General features: G+C 47.2%; 1 protein-coding gene across 10 annotated transcripts; it reads left to right on the top strand.

The window, feature by feature from the left end:
- The first annotated feature begins 846 nt into the window (after window positions 1-846).
- On the top strand, window positions 847-18160 carry LOC149285756 (TOM1-like protein 2). Of its 10 annotated transcripts, none has more exons than XM_089494913.1 (16): window positions 847-898; window positions 3756-3840; window positions 4192-4270; window positions 9796-9945; window positions 10454-10588; window positions 11064-11228; window positions 11388-11504; window positions 11638-11771; window positions 12520-12565; window positions 13017-13137; window positions 13545-13662; window positions 13849-13924; window positions 14678-14743; window positions 17182-17241; window positions 17655-17691; window positions 18009-18160. In XM_089494913.1, exons 1-16 carry the CDS (start codon window positions 847-849, stop codon window positions 18158-18160), a joined length of 1593 nt encoding a protein of 530 aa, XP_089351039.1. The 10 variants fall into 10 exon arrangements, with proteins under 10 accessions (XP_089351039.1, XP_089351037.1, XP_089351041.1 ...); XM_089494911.1 differs by having other exon boundaries at window positions 13849-13963; XM_089494915.1 differs by lacking the exon at window positions 11064-11228 and having other exon boundaries at window positions 13849-13963.
- The last annotated feature ends 766 nt before the right edge of the window (window positions 18161-18926 follow it).

Below are 18926 nucleotides of genomic sequence, written 5' to 3'. Positions count from 1 at the left end.
GTCACCTAAACAGAGACCAATCACAGTAAACGAAGGTTTGCATTCTAATCAGCACTAATTGGAACGCACAGCACTAATTACAATTAACAAAGATGCACATTCTACAGAACAAAATTAGTGGATAATGTAAAAGTTATTTTAAAATTCTTTTTATTTCTACTTTTTTTGTGTGAACCCAACTGAATGAACCGCAATAAAGTTATTAATTTTTTTTCAGTAATTGCAGTTAAATTTAATTAGAACCCAGCAGCCTCCATGTTGTTCCTGAACATCTTCCATAATACCAGAGACAGAAATCTGCCAACCTGTGCTGACAAATCCAATTGTTTGTAGTTTTCTAACCCAGATGACCAATAATTCCCTAATTTGTGATAACATGTTACCTGTACTTCCGCTCGCAGACAAAGCATCAAGTGGTTGCTAATAGCAACTTGTCATGTGATTTTTACTGGCCACTGGCGTTCCTGTTCATATTGAATTGTGAATGACGCATAAAGTTTCTCTAGTCAAACTCTAACACGCCAATCGCTGTGGGTAAGTGTTTTGCCATCAGTGGGCGGGGCTTCTGAGGATGCGCTTGCGTAGAAGCGGCTAACAGAGCTCTTGTGATTGGCATACGTGGTGCGTAATGTTTACCTCCTTCCAATGACAGGAGCACAATGACAGTGCAGTGACCGACACACTGGCTATCCAATCGGAGCGCTCTTCCTGTCAGATAGGCTAGACAGCAGGGTTTAGTCCTTGACAGACGGGGAAGTTGGCCAATCGGAGGGGGATTTAGCCCAGTCGTCCAGTGCCCTGCTCTGTGTCAGGGATTGCAGAGGCCGGTTGTTTGTTGTCATCAAGATGGAGTTTCTGCTGGGGAACCCGTACAGCACCCCGGTGGGGCAGTGCATCGGTAAGTCCCCTGCCCCTTCCCTGCCTCGCGTCATCTGGGTGACCGTGACGTCATTTTTATTCCTTTGTGTCCCTGATGTGTCTCTGTGCGCCCTGTCACCTACCTGTCACCCAGTGCCCACCTATATGTCTCGCCCGATTTACGTCATCATGTGCTCCCTCATTTTATCTGTATCCCTGCCACTGTGTACTTACCTGCCAGCTCCGGTACCTGCTGCCCCCGGTCAGCTCCAGTACCTGCTGCGCCCGGTCAGCTCCGGCACGCACCTACCTACCCCCTGTCATACTGTGTGCCCTGACTGTGCCCCCGACTCTGTATTGCATATAACACCCCGCCTTTATTTTATATCATCTGCACCGTCCCCTCTTCTGTTTATTCTCCCGGCTGCCGTTGGCGCATGTAAGTCCGTTAAGGTGTATGTCGGGGTAATTACCTATACGGCCCTTTGTTACCCCATCACTCCTGTCACCTCTGACCAATGCCTAGCGTCAGCTGATCGATCCCCTGTATCTGGTGCCCGTGACGACCACCTTATGTGACCCGACCCCTTTGTGCCGCACCGGTCAGTCTTCTGCATATTTATGGACATTCCGTCTGTCCGGCCCCGGTCTCTTGCCCGCGTCCTCCGCGGATACGTTTAAAGCCCCTACCCTGGGCGGCGGATCACGGCGTTCGTTTCCATCTTTGGAACTGATGAGGCGGAAACAGTAAGTCGCTCGGTCCGCAGGAAATGCTGAATTTTTTATGATCCCGCTTGCCGTGTTCTGCAGCCCAAACAAATCCAAAGGCCGGCATGAGCTCCGATTTCACCTGTGCTGGGTACGGGGTTTGTGGCCACCGGTGGTACCCAGTTGCACTCCCTAGTGGCGGGGCAGTTAAAGAACTGCAGCGGGAAGTTACCCCTTCACCTGGCTGGCGATCCGGGGGGATAACATCTTAGTAAAATGTGGGTGTTTTCACTAATCTGCGGGTTAAACATTTTAGATTGTAAGCTTACGTGCCGGGCCCTCAGGATCCCACCATTCTCGTCAGGGGCAGCTCGGGGGCTGAGTTGGGTCATACTAACAGAATATATAGTGAAACTTAATGAACACCCGCCGCACTAAGGGTTAAAATGTAACCTTTTAACCTTTAGTGCGGTGGGTTTTTACTTTTATGGCCGTTATCCCCCCCATTCTTCAAGGAATTCCCCTGATTAGATATTATGCCCCCCATTAAAAGGACCCTGCAGCCACCATGCCCCCTTTAATAAAACCTGAGAAGCCCCTTTAAATTTAGTGATGCCCCCTTACTAATGCAATGGGGGTGGTCCCCATGCATTCGCCTTTGGCCCACCCGCAAAACACATCAGGGAGCACCGTAGAAGACCACCGTGCACATGCGCGGAGAGCACTCCCATTGATTTCAGTGTCAGCTCTTTCTTTTAGATGCCCCCTGCAGGAGAAGCCCCCCGGGGTTGGACCCTCATTACAAGTGACCCCCCAGGCGCCCCGGGGAACGGTTACCTTTATCTTGAATATTGGATTTTTTCATTAAATGATGAGATTTTATTTGTATAAAGAATATTCCGCTGGGATTCGGAACCAGTGCTTACCGGGTGTGTCGTCTGCATGAAAACAGCAGTAATTACCTGAATCAAAGCCTCCGGGCGATTGCGCAAGCAACGCAGAAACACCCTGAAACACAGAGCGTCAGGAGCAGGCAGAGATGTCACCTGAGAAAGAGACCGCTGAGACTCGCTTTTGTCCGGCTTTGTGAATTGCATATTCTTCTCTCGTTTTAATGCTTTATGGCAATGCTAATGAAGTCCGTCCCTCCATAGACTTTTATTAGTCAGAGAGTCCAGCTGGGTGATTAAGACTGAGCCATTCGATTGTTCCCCACAGGCAGTATGATAAGGAGTCGGGGGGTTTAGTAGATCGGGGATCAGATAACAGAGCGAGAATCATACAAACGGCTGATATGCAGCTGCCTGAAAACATTTATATTATGGGGGCAAAAACTACAACTGGGGTAAAAAAAAGAAAAACAGCAGAATATTTCTGAAAACTAATTTTTTATCTGAAAAAAAATAATAAATAATGGTGAAAATTCAGCTTCCAGTGAAAAGATGGAATTTGCTATGAAAATGACCTCAGTAGAAAGCAGATCAGAGGCGGGGTAACTAATAACCGGTGGGGGGGGACTGTAAAGTAGAATGTGGGGTTTTGGGGGGATTTTGCCCCCCAGGGGAAGTGGTTTGGGGTTCTACGGGATGCGTAACGGACGCGGATGTGTTATGGGATCCTGCGGATTATGTGACGTTCAGAGAATCTGATTATCGGTAACGGGATTAGGGCGCCGAGACCGGTGTGCGCGGGATATTAACCCATTCTCTGCCGGTCCGGCGCAGGCTATACGAGCGCCTCCAGGAATCCAGAACCGCAACAAAATATAGTTTAATAGTTATATTAAATTCATGAAGAGTTAATTTTTCCGTGAGAAGGATCCTGTGTCCGTACAGCAGCCTCGATAGATACCCCCCCTATATATATATATATATAACACCCCAACATTTATACACCCACACATATACACACACACCCATATATATATATAAATATATACACACACACCCACAGATATAAACACACACCCACCTATATATATATATATATACACACACACACCCACACATATACACACACACCCATATATATATATATATATATAAATATATACACACATATGTCCGTACATACACTCACACACCGATATTTGCAAAACATTTATTAACAAAATCCTCATCGTATCCATAGTAACCTTTTTGCCGACCCTCTGCTGTAAATCGTTTTAATGAAACTCCATCTTTTTTCAGAAAAGGCCACAGACGGCTCCCTGCAGAGCGAGGACTGGACCCTGAACATGGAGATCTGTGACATTATTAACGAGACGGAGGAAGGGTGGGTGATGCGCACTCCCTGCGAGTCCTGCCCGCCGCTCCTAATATACGGGAGATCCCCCACCTACACATCGGGGCGCGATCAGGAAACTGCAACCAATGGAATTACGGCAGATGGTCTCTCGCCCGCAATAATCCGAGGGCTGTAACGTGTTCCAAACATTTCAAAAGGCGGGAGGGGCTCGTTTGTTTTATGGGGCAATTATTCCTCTTTATACTGAGACCCCTCAGACCATTAAGTCGTGAAAATATTATCGTTAGATGAAAATCATCTTCAGCGAGCAGCTACTTGGTGGTTTTTTTTGTTTGTTTGAATTAATAAAAAACCTCTGATTATTTTTCTTTCTTTTAGCCCAAAAGACGCCATCCGAGCCTTGAAGAAGAGGTTAAACGGGAACAGGAATTACAGGGAGGTGATGCTCGCGCTGACCGTGAGTTTCAGGTCCATCTATTAATCTGTTGTGTGATATTACATTCCCGGGGACGTTCTTCACACCGATTCACTCCTCAGATTAAAAATACATTTTCAGAAATATATCGCTCTGTTTTACCCCAGTTTGCAGTTTTTACCCCATAATATAAAGTTTTCAGGCAGCTGCATATCAGCCGTTTGTATGATTCTCGCTCTGTTATCTGATCCCCGATCTACTAAACACCGCGACTCCTTATCATACTGCCTGTGGGGAACAATAGAATGGCTCAGTCTTAATCACCCAGTCAGACACTCTGGCTAATGAAAGTCTATGGAGGAACGGACTTCATTAGCATCGCCATAAAGCATCAGCTCAGTGTGGTGTTTGAGCCGGGAAACTCACCCAAAATATCACACGACTGACAGCGACGGCGGCTCCAGATCTGCAGATTGGAGCAAAAAAAGAGAGATAAAGCCAAGTTTTTTCAATGCCGACCAACATTACTGTATACAGTGCTGGGGGGTTATATTACTGTATACAGCTCTGGGGGATTATATTACTGTATACAGCTCTGGGGGATTATATTACTGTATACAGCTCTGGGGGTTATATTACTGTATACAGCGCTGGGGGTTATATTACTGTATACAGCGCTGGGGGTTATATTACTGTATACAGCGCTGGGGGTTATATTACTGTATACAGCGCTGGGGGTTATATTACTGTATACAGTGCTGGGGGTTATATTACTGTATACAGCTCTGGGGGATTATATTACTGTATACAGCTCTGGGGGTTATATTACTGTATACAGCGCTGGGGGTTATATTACTGTATACAGCGCTGGGGGTTATATTACTGTATACAGCGCTGGGGGTTATATTACTGTATACAGCGCTGGGGGTTATATTACTGTATACAGCGCTGGGGGTTATATTACTGTATACAGCGCTGGGGGGGTTATATTACTGTATACAGTGAACGGGGTTATATTACTGTATACAGCGCTGGGGGTTATATTACTGTATACAGCGCTGGGGGTTATATTACTGTATACAGCGCTGGGGGTTATATTACTGTATACAGTGCTGGGGGTTATATTACTGTATACAGCGCTGGGGGTTATATTACTGTATACAGCGCTGGGGGTTATATTACTGTATATAGCGCTGGGGGGTATATTACTGTATACAGCGCTGGGGGTTATATTACTGTATACAGCGCTGGGGGGTATATTACTGTATACAGCGCTGGGGGTTATATTACTGTATACAGCGCTGGGGGTTATATTACTGTATACAGCGCTGGGGGGTTATATTACTGTATACAGCGCTGGGGGTTATTATTACTGTATACAGCGCTGGGGGGGTTATTACTGTATACAGCGCTGGGGGTTATTACTGTATACAGCGCTGGGGGTTATTACTGTATACAGCGCTGGGGGTTATATTACTGTATACAGCGCTGGGGGGGTTATATTACTGTATACAGTGAACGGGGTTATATTACTGTATACAGTGCTCAGGGTTATATTACTGTATACAGCGCTCGGGGTTATATTACTGTATACAGCGCTGGGGGTTATATTACTGTATACAGTGCTGGGGGTTATATTACTGTATACAGCGCTGGGGGTTATATTACTGTATACAGCGCTGGGGGTTATTACTGTATACAGCGCTGGGGGGTTATATTACTGTATACAGCGCTGGGGGGTTATAGTACTGTATACAGTGCTGGGGGTTATATTACTGTATACAGTGCTCGGGGTTATATTACTGTATACAGCGCTGGGGGTTATATTACTGTATACAGTGCTCGGGGTTATATTACTGTATACAGCGCTGGGGGTTATATTACTGTATACAGCGCTGGGGGTTATATTACTGTATACAGTGCTGGGGGTTATATTACTGTATACAGCGCTGGGGGTTATATTACTGTATACAGTGCTCGGGGTTATATTACTGTATACAGCGCTGGGGGTTATATTACCGTATACAGCGCTGGGGGTTATATTACTGTATACAGTGCTCGGGGTTATATTACTGTATACAGTGCTCGGGGTTATATTACTGTATACAGCGCTGGGGGTTATATTACTGTATACAGTGCTCGGGGTTATATTACTGTATACAGCGCTGGGGGTTATTACTGTATACAGCGCTGGGGGTTATATTACCGTATGCAGGCTGGGGGGTTATATTACTGTATACAGCGCTGGGGGTTATATTACTGTATACAGCGCTGGGGGTTATATTACTGTATACAGTGCTCGGGGTTATATTATTGTATACAGCGCTGGGGGTTATTACTGTATACAGCGCTGGGGGTTATATTACTGTATACAGCGCTGGGGGTTATATTACTGTATACAGCGCTGGGGGTTATATTACTGTATACAGCGCTGGGGGTTATATTACTGTATACAGCGCTGGGGGTTATATTACTGTATACAGTGCTGGGGGTTATATTACTGTATACAGCGCTGGGGGTTATATTACTGTATACAGCGCTGGGGGTTATATTACTGTATATAGCGCTGGGGGGTATATTACTGTATACAGCGCTGGGGGTTATATTACTGTATACAGCGCTGGGGGGTATATTACTGTATACAGCGCTGGGGGTTATATTACTGTATACAGCGCTGGGGGTTATATTACTGTATACAGCGCTGGGGGGTTATATTACTGTATACAGCGCTGGGGGTTATTATTACTGTATACAGCGCTGGGGGGGTTATTACTGTATACAGCGCTGGGGGTTATTACTGTATACAGCGCTGGGGGTTATTACTGTATACAGCGCTGGGGGTTATATTACTGTATACAGCGCTGGGGGGGTTATATTACTGTATACAGTGAACGGGGTTATATTACTGTATACAGTGCTCAGGGTTATATTACTGTATACAGCGCTCGGGGTTATATTACTGTATACAGCGCTGGGGGTTATATTACTGTATACAGTGCTGGGGGTTATATTACTGTATACAGCGCTGGGGGTTATATTACTGTATACAGCGCTGGGGGTTATTACTGTATACAGCGCTGGGGGGTTATATTACTGTATACAGCGCTGGGGGGTTATAGTACTGTATACAGTGCTGGGGGTTATATTACTGTATACAGTGCTCGGGGTTATATTACTGTATACAGCGCTGGGGGTTATATTACTGTATACAGTGCTCGGGGTTATATTACTGTATACAGCGCTGGGGGTTATATTACTGTATACAGCGCTGGGGGTTATATTACTGTATACAGTGCTGGGGGTTATATTACTGTATACAGCGCTGGGGGTTATATTACTGTATACAGTGCTCGGGGTTATATTACTGTATACAGCGCTGGGGGTTATATTACCGTATACAGCGCTGGGGGTTATATTACTGTATACAGTGCTCGGGGTTATATTACTGTATACAGTGCTCGGGGTTATATTACTGTATACAGCGCTGGGGGTTATATTACTGTATACAGTGCTCGGGGTTATATTACTGTATACAGCGCTGGGGGTTATTACTGTATACAGCGCTGGGGGTTATATTACCGTATGCAGGCTGGGGGGTTATATTACTGTATACAGCGCTGGGGGTTATATTACTGTATACAGCGCTGGGGGTTATATTACTGTATACAGTGCTCGGGGTTATATTATTGTATACAGCGCTGGGGGTTATTACTGTATACAGCGCTGGGGGTTATATTACTGTATACAGCGCTGGGGGTTATATTACTGTATACAGCGCTGGGGGTTATATTACTGTATACAGCGCTGGGGGTTATATTACTGTATACAGCGCTGGGGGTTATATTACTGTATACAGCGCTGGGGGGGTTATATTACTGTATACAGTGAACGGGGTTATATTACTGTATACAGCGCTGGGGGTTATATTACTGTATACAGCGCTGGGGGTTATATTACTGTATACAGCGCTGGGGGTTATATTACTGTATACAGCGCTGGGGGTTATATTACTGTATATAGCGCTGGGGGGTATATTACTGTATACAGCGCTGGGGGTTATATTACTGTATACAGCGCTGGGGGGTATATTACTGTATACAGCGCTGGGGGTTATATTACTGTATACAGCGCTGGGGGTTATATTACTGTATACAGCGCTGGGGGGTTATATTACTGTATACAGCGCTGGGGGTTATTATTACTGTATACAGCGCTGGGGGGGTTATTACTGTATACAGCGCTGGGGGTTATTACTGTATACAGCGCTGGGGGTTATTACTGTATACAGCGCTGGGGGTTATATTACTGTATACAGCGCTGGGGGGGTTATATTACTGTATACAGTGAACGGGGTTATATTACTGTATACAGTGCTCAGGGTTATATTACTGTATACAGCGCTCGGGGTTATATTACTGTATACAGCGCTGGGGGTTATATTACTGTATACAGTGCTGGGGGTTATATTACTGTATACAGCGCTGGGGGTTATATTACTGTATACAGCGCTGGGGGTTATTACTGTATACAGCGCTGGGGGGTTATATTACTGTATACAGCGCTGGGGGGTTATAGTACTGTATACAGTGCTGGGGGTTATATTACTGTATACAGTGCTCGGGGTTATATTACTGTATACAGCGCTGGGGGTTATATTACTGTATACAGTGCTCGGGGTTATATTACTGTATACAGCGCTGGGGGTTATATTACTGTATACAGCGCTGGGGGTTATATTACTGTATACAGTGCTGGGGGTTATATTACTGTATACAGCGCTGGGGGTTATATTACTGTATACAGTGCTCGGGGTTATATTACTGTATACAGCGCTGGGGGTTATATTACCGTATACAGCGCTGGGGGTTATATTACTGTATACAGTGCTCGGGGTTATATTACTGTATACAGTGCTCGGGGTTATATTACTGTATACAGCGCTGGGGGTTATATTACTGTATACAGTGCTCGGGGTTATATTACTGTATACAGCGCTGGGGGTTATTACTGTATACAGCGCTGGGGGTTATTACTGTATACAGCGCTGGGGGTTATATTACCGTATGCAGGCTGGGGGGTTATATTACTGTATACAGCGCTGGGGGTTATATTACTGTATACAGCGCTGGGGGTTATATTACTGTATACAGTGCTCGGGGTTATATTACTGTATACAGCGCTGGGGGTTATATTACTGTATACAGCGCTGGGGGTTATATTACTGTATACAGTGCTCGGGGTTATATTACTGTATACAGTGCTCGGGGTTATATTACTGTATACAGCGCTGGGGGTTATATTACTGTATACAGTGCTCGGGGTTATATTACTGTATACAGCGCTGGGGGTTATATTACTGTATACAGCGCTGGGGGTTATATTACTGTATACAGTGCTCGGGGTTATATTACTGTATACAGTGCTGGGGGGTTATATTACTGTATACAGCGCTGGGGGTTATATTACTGTATACAGCGCTGGGGGTTATATTACTGTATACAGTGCTCGGGGTATTTCTGTCTCTGTGAATATTCCGCGTTCCGCTAAACTTCTCTCCTTTATCGCAGGTTTTGGAGACTTGCGTGAAAAACTGCGGCCATCGCTTCCACGTTCTGGTGACTCACCGGGACTTCATCGACGGGGTTCTGGTCAAGATCATTTCCCCCAAAAACAACCCCCCGACCATCGTACAGGACAAAGTGCTGGCGCTGATCCAGGTGGGTGATTCCATACTGTGGCTTTAACCCCTCTGCTGCCAGGGGACAGTGCCGATACCAAAGCCTTTTGGAGTACTGGTTTATACTAACTGTTTTCTGTAGCAACTCCCCAGTAAACCCAGTTCAGATAAACCCAGATGTTCCACCATCCCAGCTGCCCTTGAACCCTGTAGAGTTCCGTTTCTATACCCAGTGTTCATTAAACTTCCTCAGGCCGGCTGAGGATGCTAGGACTTATGTTCACCAGCGTATAGGTTACAGCGTATAACCCGTCTGCTGAGATGTTTTGAAGCACTTCCCAATTAGAGGATGATGAGAGTTGTAGACTCTGTAACCCGTCTTCTGGCAGCTCCGTTCTTAATACAGACAAAGACATTGGGGTGAAAATAGAGCAATAGGCACCCCAAAATAGAGCATTGGGGTGCCTATTGCTCGTTATCTGGAGTTTAAGGTTAGATCTTTACGGCGTTTCGGTTAACGTGCCGCGGGGTCTCTCTCTCTCCCGCAGGCCTGGGCCGACGCGTTTCGGAGCAGCCCCGACCTCACCGGCGTGGTGCATATTTACGAGGAGCTGAAGAGGAAAGGGACTGAGTTTCCTATGGCAGATCTGGATGCCCTGTCGCCCATACACACCCCACAGAGGGTAAGATCGGCAGCCGCCGGCACATTCACCGCAGCCTCGATTACCCTCCCTCTCTGCGTTTGGGAGAGAGACCCCCGTGGACGGGTATAAGAGGAGACGGTATCCCTGCGCTCCAGCAGAGCAACCAGACTGCGAACTCTTCCGACCCCTCATGGGGGGGTATTTGTGTTATTAGGGGCTCCCCGATTTCTGCATCTTACTCCGTAACGGGGGAAGGGTAGGGGATCGGCTTTCAGCCTCTAAATTAATTATTGATGTCGGCTGAAGAAAGCCTCGTCCAAGCCGACATGGCGTAACTAACCCCGTGCGTGCCAGAGAGCTTTATATGGTTATTAGGAGACTCGCGTGGCAGATATGGTGGGTCAGCAGTCCCTGCCCCCGCTTCTGATTATAAATGCCCTTATGGCATCATCTTGTTGGGGGGGAGGGGGGAATGTATGCCGGTGTAACGTTTCTCGTAATCCTGTGTTGGCAGAGCGTGCCCGAGGTGGATCCCGCGACCAACATGCACTCATCTCAGACCCAGCAGAGGGTGAACTCCAGCTCCGTGTCCACTCCGTCCTCCACTCCATCTCCCTACAGCACCCCAGCAGGGCCAGTGCCCGTCGTAGGAGGGCCGATTACTGCCAACTCCGAGCAGGTAGGGGGCCACATGGGCCGCTAGGTTCCTACGCTAGCAGTCACTGTACAGCGGGTGGATAGCCAGAGACATCAGAACTAACCGTGGCCCTTCTAACCCTAATCGTGGAACACACGCGGACAGCTGGCCATCGCTAAATAATAACCTCCCTCCCTACAGATTGGCCGCCTCCGCAGCGAGCTCGATGTCGTGCGCGGCAACATGAAGGTGATGTCCGAGATGCTGACGGAATTGACTCCGGGACAAGAGGACGCGTCTGACCTCGAGCTTCTGCAGGTACGGGGGGTCCGGGGAACGAGGACGCCTCACAGAGCCCTTTGGGTGGGCGTTACACACAAGATCCAAAAAAGTATAGGAGGGAAGGGGACCCCCGTGGCTACCACTGAAGCTCACATGGCTTCTTTCTCAGGACCTAAACCGAACCTGCAGGGCGATGCAGCAGAGGATCATGGAGCTCATCGCACGCGTGTCAAACGAGGAGGTCACGGAGGAGCTTCTACACGTGAACGACGATTTAAACAACATCTTCCTTCGATACGAAAGGTGAGCGCTGAATATCGCTTATACAGAACGGCCGCACGTGGCTTTTAACATGTATGTTCCGCGCGTTCTGCTAGATGCGGAGGCAGCGATGATACAAAATAAAACATGCAGCACACGGTAAAAAAAAAAAAAGTGGCTGAAGTGGGCCAAGCTGCGCAGTCGCGATGTAGCCCCCATTAAACTGTTTGTGCCCATAACATAACCAGAAATCACTTGTATTTTCCGTAAACAGACCAGGAGGGGGCGCTGTGCACCGAGGGTACCTGCTGCAGACAGTGGCGTTGTGCCATTACTTGTTATGAAGTATTGTACGGCAGCAGATACTTTGAGAGCCAAATGAATCTTTCTCTGGTGTGTTTTTACACTTGACTTTACTGTGAGGGTGTTAGGAACTGCCTCCCAGCAGAAGTGGTAGAGGGTAATACAGCGAGGGGATTAAACATGCATGGGATAGACATACGGCTCCTGAATCTAAGACGAGACCAACGACTGATTAAGGTTTGAGTCTTTACAGCGGGAGAAACAGGGGACTAGACGGGGGCCGAATGGGGCCGATCTGCCGGCAGGGTCTGTGTTTCTATGACTTGATGTTGGCTGGGTACTGTCACCTCTACCAGAATTGCAAACGATGGTCCTCCTGCGATCATGAGAGGAGATCCTGAAAGGTTCCACGGCGGCAGAATCCATGATGGATGGCAGAAGAATCCCTCGCGTCTGCCGGCATCTAACGTTCTTTCTCTGTTCGCAGGTTTGAAAGATACAGATCCGGGCGCATGGCACCCAATACCAACGGGGTATGTACTGTCACTTTAAACTGCCCCTGGATTGTTCCATTAAGCGTCTGGGCACGGGGTTGTTACTTTATCTCATAACCACGTCCTAATGTCATCTATCCGTATCTGTCGTTTTTGTGTACTTTAGTACATTCAGTAACCGTTTCTGGAGCAGACTGGACCTTTCCCCTCCTAACACTCTTAGTGTAAACACAGACCGCTATTTATAGTGTTTTGGGTGAATTACGCAAGTTTCTGGCCACAGAATATCTGCCCCCGTATTGGACAACAAAACCCATCAGGCTGCTCTTTGCCCTTCCGCTCTCCGCCAGTCCGAGAGCTGCTGGAGCATGCTGGGAGTTGTAGTCCAACCACCGCTCAAAGTCTAACATCCCAGTGGTATTTGAATGCAGATGTTAAAATGCCCCTCGGTGCATCGCAGCCCCCCTGACCCGTGTGTGATATGTTCTAGGTAATGAACGAGGTGACCGAGGATAACCTGATAGACCTTGGACCCGGATCGCCTGCCGTTGTTAGCCCCATGGTGGGAGTCACGGCTCCTTCTACCCTATCCTCCCAGCTTGGCGGACTAGGTAACCGGCTATCTGTTAAATATACCGGCTAGCGTTGGACTTTCACAATTAAGACTCTATCTGGAGTTTATCCGTCTTTGTGTCTTCGCTCTTTAAGTTGTCTAGTGTAATAGCACCGCTTAGCATACCGCTCCCTTTAGGGCAGTCATTTTAATTGTGTATTAATCAAGGTTTTGAGCTCCGCACGATGGAAGCCGAGATCCAGGAAGAGAAGCCCGACATCCATGCAGTTCCTATCGAATGACATCATTAATCCCCCCCCCTTGTGATAAAGCCCTCTGCCATGTAGATGCCCCTAGCCAATGAGCCTTCCTGAGAGCAAACTTTTATTTTATGACACCTAAACTTGGAGAGAGAATTCATACTGATGATCATCGTTAACCCCGAGTGGTTCTTTTCTGTTACAGACGTGGGTTCTAGTAGCGTCAGTTCCGCCCTCGGCACCCTGCCGCCCGCCGGCCCGCGGGACGAGTTTGACATGTTCGCACACACGAGAACCAACACGCTGGCCGATCAGCGGAAAAAGTAAGCGGGTCAAGGTCTGTCTTCTGTGCGTCGCCTGGTTTGTGGATCCGCTGTTCTACTACCCAAAAATCTAATTGCTGCCCCGGTGGGCGATTCTTTCAGCGCGTTTGGGGGGGGGGGGGGCGTCTGATTGATGGACCTCAGATGTCCCGTTTGCTCACACGGATCCCTTTTGCTCTGTTCCAGCGTGAAGTACGAGGACCCGCAGGCTCTCGGAGGTCTGGCATCGGCTCTTGACGTCCGGCAACAAAACACAGGAGGGGTAAGTGAAGGGGGCATCGGTTTCCTTCGAGGGGCCGACGCAGAGGATGAGGACGTTTGGTACCAGCCTCGGATGTCTCCGTCTATAAATGGTTACAATACGGTTCTAAGAATCATATAAAGAGTATTATAGTCAAGCGTGGATTTAATGTTTGAAATGGGGGGGGTTTGAAGAGCCAGGAGTCCATTCTTGACTGCCATGCGCCATGATTCTGGCCAAACCTAGCCTTACCACCCCAACCGCTCGGCTGATCCGCCTCTTTATCGGGAAGACAGAATGTGATTCCCAGGCGCAGGTTCTCGTATGACTGTATATATTAGAACAGATAAAGTTATCGGACTGCACACGTGTGGGATTGCGTACATTGGACCCTCTGACCGGGCAGACCTAAGATTACGTTTGGTCGGTGTCTCTATCGACGCACGCACTCCACGGACCGTGTCTGCAGATAAGACTCGCATCGGCACGTAGTCTATGAAACCCGCTTTAATCTTTATTATAGCGTTATGTGTCGGAGTCCTGCTGGCTTTCAGCACTTCTGCTTTTGGTAAAATATCTGGGGGGGAAAAAGTTCGATTGCTGGGATTTCATGGGTTTCTGCAGATTGATTCACCCCAAACGTGTTAAAGTGCCAGGGACCAGGAGGTCACAAACCAGCCGAGATGGTATCGCTGGGTTTGATATTCGCCGGACATTGCTTTTCTTCCTTTTTAATTTCTTTCTTTTTCTGGAAATGTTTGTTTTTTTACCCAGAAGAGAGTTAAAGGTGGCGACTCTGTCATGGAGCCCATAGACACGTGGCTTATCACCCAAGGAATGGTGAGCAATTCACCAATATAACAGATCCCTTCCCTTAATGTGACCCTAAGCCCACTCATGACGTAACACCGACCGGAAGGGCCGTCCAGGTATCCCAGACAGACGGATTTCTGCATTATTATTATTTTTTTTTATTGGGTCGGAATGTATTTTATAATATGGGAAATAGTCCGGTCCCGCACTAAATAGCCACAGTGCTGCGCTTTAGACCAAGCAGAGATCATGATGTGAATTCAGAGACTGCTTTCTCTGCGTCTCCCCATTATTGCCTCCAGGATTATATATTTAACCATTTGTATTATTTTTCTGTATTTATGCTGTTTTAGCAGACCTGGGCCATTTCTAGGTTAAACTCAACTATATACTCAGAGCCCAGCTGGGGGGGGGGGCTCATGCAGTCAGTATGACAGAGGGGCGGCCTGCCATTCTCCAGCTGTTTAGGATGATGGGAGTTGGAGTCTGCCACAGAGATATAGGAAGCCGCTCCTTACGCCATGTGGTTGACCAGCTGTGCAAAAATCCTGCTGTCCTGAGACCTCCTCTGTCCTTCTCTTTCCTAACAAAACCCGGCAGAAACAGATATTTTAGTAAAGAATATTAATATTCATTTTTTATTTTTTTTAATCTGTTACCTTTAAATAACGGCATTTAGTATCGCATATCCTTCCGGTGGTGGAGTCTGCAAATCATATAGACTCACGGCTTCAATAAATCTCTCTGGAGTCTTACCTACCCTGTCCTAGGGGTATAGTGGGTAGGCGTCTCATACGTCACATGTGGACCAAAAATGTTCATTTTACATTGGGTGGGTATCTGCAGTACGGCTCTGTTAGCGAACCAAAAGTGTACACAAAATATCCGGGAAATCAGAAATTCAAGTCGGCGAGGCCCAAATTGGCGCTGGTTTTGGTCGCCTAGCATGCCGGCGGCGTGGGGGATATTGTCAGGTTTTGATCCGGAATGCATACTTAGTATACACAGGGGGTCTTCCCTAGTGGTGTCTCTGGGGTTGCAGTCACCCATGGTGCCCCCCATCCATGGACCCCCTCCTGTACCAGACCATACAGAATCCTTAGAAGCCCCCCCATGGATCTCACCCTGCTGAAGTCCGCACCCACCGGACCCCCATAGTGACGCCCCTGGTCTTCCCTGCCCCTTTAAGAACCAATGGATTTGTAAATTCTTAGACATTCTAGACCCTCGTTGAACTTTAATGCTTTTTGTCCGGATTCCTGCAGCCTTTACTGTACTTTTATTTTCCTAAATCCCGCTTTATTCCGGTTGTTACTTTACAATCCCTGCCGCTGTCACACAGGAGCCGCACCGGGATTATTACGGGGGCCAAATTCCTTGGAGACGGGACTTTTGCATTAACCGTCTAAAGTCCAGAACACGTCAAAGGTTCACCAGATAGTCCCAGCTGTGAGCTCACGCGGTACAGAGCACACGGAAGGCATTACATACGTGCAGCAGGGCACTTTCACCTAAATAGCGTGACCTCAGACACATGCAATTCCAAACAGGTTTATCGAGAGAAAGGAAGGGATTACAACGCGACGGCTCTTTTTTTATTGCTTTATGACATCAGAACACAGCCCCGTATGCAAAGTAGTTATTTCTCCCAGGATCATTTACGTTATTATTATTATTATATTTTATTTATATAGCGCCAACAATTTACGCAGTGTATATGTGTTATCCAAAGCCAAACAAACTTGTAAATGCTTTGGAGGTTATACATAAAAAAAACCAAAAAAAAACCCTTGCAATCACCGTGGCAACCAGTGGAATGTCCGATCAGCTAGAATATTTTCTTTTTGCGCCAGAATTTTACAACGTGCAAAAGTAATGATGTCACAATTCATGTGCTCTTCCCAGGGGGGTAACGAGTAAGCCGGTGTTCGTTTTTTAAATAAAGTTGGAGATTTAAAATTTAACCGTTAACGTTTTTCTAAAGAGTTAACAATTTGTGGTTTATGTTTGACGCTAATTTAACATTTGCCCCCCTATAGCCGTTCGTATGGGGATTTAAAGGGTTAATGGTACATGTAGAACTTCTTCCAGGGAACGTGGAGCAGTAATCTGGGATGCCCCAGGGGCCAGAGAGTATCGGCGCTGTCCTGCGCTCAGAACCAGTAGGGGCCCCTGAGCATAAACCAAGACAGCAAAGGGACCTAAAGCCCTGAAAGGGTTAATGTAGCTTGCACATCACCCCTCACCCCCTTCACCTTACCGATTAATCCCCATCATCCGTATTATGAGTTTGTATTATGTTGTTTTGTTTTTTTTACGTTAACTTTTTTGTCATTTTATATATTTTACATTTTCATGTTTTTATTTCTCGTGTCCTCTTTATTTTTCGTTCTTTTGTGTTTATTTTATTTTTTTTCCTCCCCGTTCCCTGCTCCGGGGGGCTGTACATTACCCGCTCTCTTTAGATTCCGGTTGCGCAGCCCTCTGATATGGATGACGTAGAGGAATGGCTCGGTACCGACCTGGTGAGACGCGCTTTATACTCGGTAACGTTGTGTCCCGTTAGGACGGTTTTATCAACCAGAGCATAAAAGACAATTTCAGGTTGTTTAAAACTGGCCCAAAGAGCTTACAATCTGATTTTAGGGCAAGGTTCTCCCAGCAATACCAGTGCGCTGTAGCATACGTACATCAAGTAATCATCAAAGCTTAGGCAGCGTACATCATCTCCCTGACTGTTTAACTCCCATGATCCTCAGCCATTATTTGTCTAGCTGATTCTCTTTCACCAACAGAGAGATCCAGGGGGCCCGGAGCTAAATGTATTTGGGCTCCATAGGATACGGCATCCTATTCCCAGCATGTATTTGGGGGGGGGCAGGAATGATGTCATTGTTATGATAATGTTGGATGTTGATGTTAATACTCTGTTTTACAGAAAGGTGAGGACCTGGATGAAGGCGTGACCAGCCAGGGTATGTGTGTGTGTGTGTGTGTGTGTGTGTATATATATATATATATATATATATATATTATAATTTAATATGGTTGGGTCGGTGGTCTTTTGACCCTGTCTGTCATTGAAGACTTCAGTGGTCCCCTTCATAGCGCGCTTGCAGGGGGGGACAAAACAATCTGTACCCCCATCTTCATGTCTTGCGCTTCTGTACATCCTTGCTGTCTCGTTAAAGAACCTGTATTAGCCAGACCCCTGTGCGGCACAAATGGGGGGGGGGTCTTGTACTATCCCAGGTAATATATAATACTTAACTGTTGCTTCTGCGTTGTACAGAATTTGACAAATTCTTAGAAGAGCGTGCCAAAGCTGTGGAGAGGATGCCAGACCTGCCGTCTCCCCCCGCCTCGGAGCCCAGCGCGGCGACGACAAACCCTGCCATCCGCAAGAAGCAGGAACATGCCGAGGACACGCTCTTCGCGCTGTAAATAATCACGCTACGCACATCCGTGTACAGGCCCCATCACATCGCCCCCACAGCAGCGAGCAGGCCTTACGCTAACAGCCGCGTCCCCCCTAATTCAGTTAAGCCTGGGATACCCTATCACTCTCTATTACTATTCATAGGAAGTATACATGGTAAGGGTGCAGAACCTCTAGGGATGTCTGGCTGTCAATCAATAGAACAGTATAAGGGGGGTCTCGCCATAAATTATGGTCAATAATGTTCCATGCGAGTTCTCGCCTGCCCAGGAACCTGCATTGTAATGCTAGTTCTTGCAATCTGGAAGCCTCTTGGGGATCAGAACGCGGCCCAGATTGTCATGTGATGCAGCGTGCATTGTAATCGTGTAGATCGGCCCCCGTCTAATCTGCCTGTTTTTCCTGCTGTAAAGACTCAAACCTTAATCAATCGTTGGTCTCGTCTTAGATTCAGGAGCCGTATGCCTATCTCATGCATGTTTAATACCCTCACTGTATTACCCTCTACCACTTCTGCTGGGAGGCTGCTCCACCTATCTACCACCTTTGACATTAACCAGGGATAGTACTAGCCCTTAGTGTCCTAAGGCCAGTCTGGAAAAGTGACTCGGAACTGTAGCGAGCGCTGGATCTAAATAACACGAGGAAACGGGGACGAAGGGACTCCCTGCAAAACTTTATGGGGGTTTCCTGCTCTTCTGCTTTGAGTAACAAAACGTACAATTCAGGGACCTGCTGACTCTATGAACACAAGAAATACATTGTGAGAGT

Source organism: Sceloporus occidentalis, unplaced genomic scaffold (assembly GCF_023333645.1).
Source record: "Sceloporus occidentalis isolate IW3139 unplaced genomic scaffold, rSceOcc1.0.p SCAF_76, whole genome shotgun sequence".
NCBI lineage: Eukaryota > Metazoa > Chordata > Lepidosauria > Squamata > Phrynosomatidae > Sceloporus > Sceloporus occidentalis.
This window is presented reverse-complemented; position numbering and strand designations above follow the sequence as displayed.

Coding starts and splice junctions, on each gene's coding strand:
- LOC149285756 (XM_089494911.1), top strand. CDS start 847: ATGGAGTTTCTGCTGGGGAACCCGTACAGCACCCCGGTGGGGCAGTGC. Junction 899..3,755: donor CCCGGTGGGGCAGTGCATCG/GTAAGTCCCCTG, acceptor ATCTTTTTTCAG/AAAAGGCCACAGACGGCTCC. Junction 17,242..17,654: donor AATGGCTCGGTACCGACCTG/GTGAGACGCGCT, acceptor TCTGTTTTACAG/AAAGGTGAGGACCTGGATGA.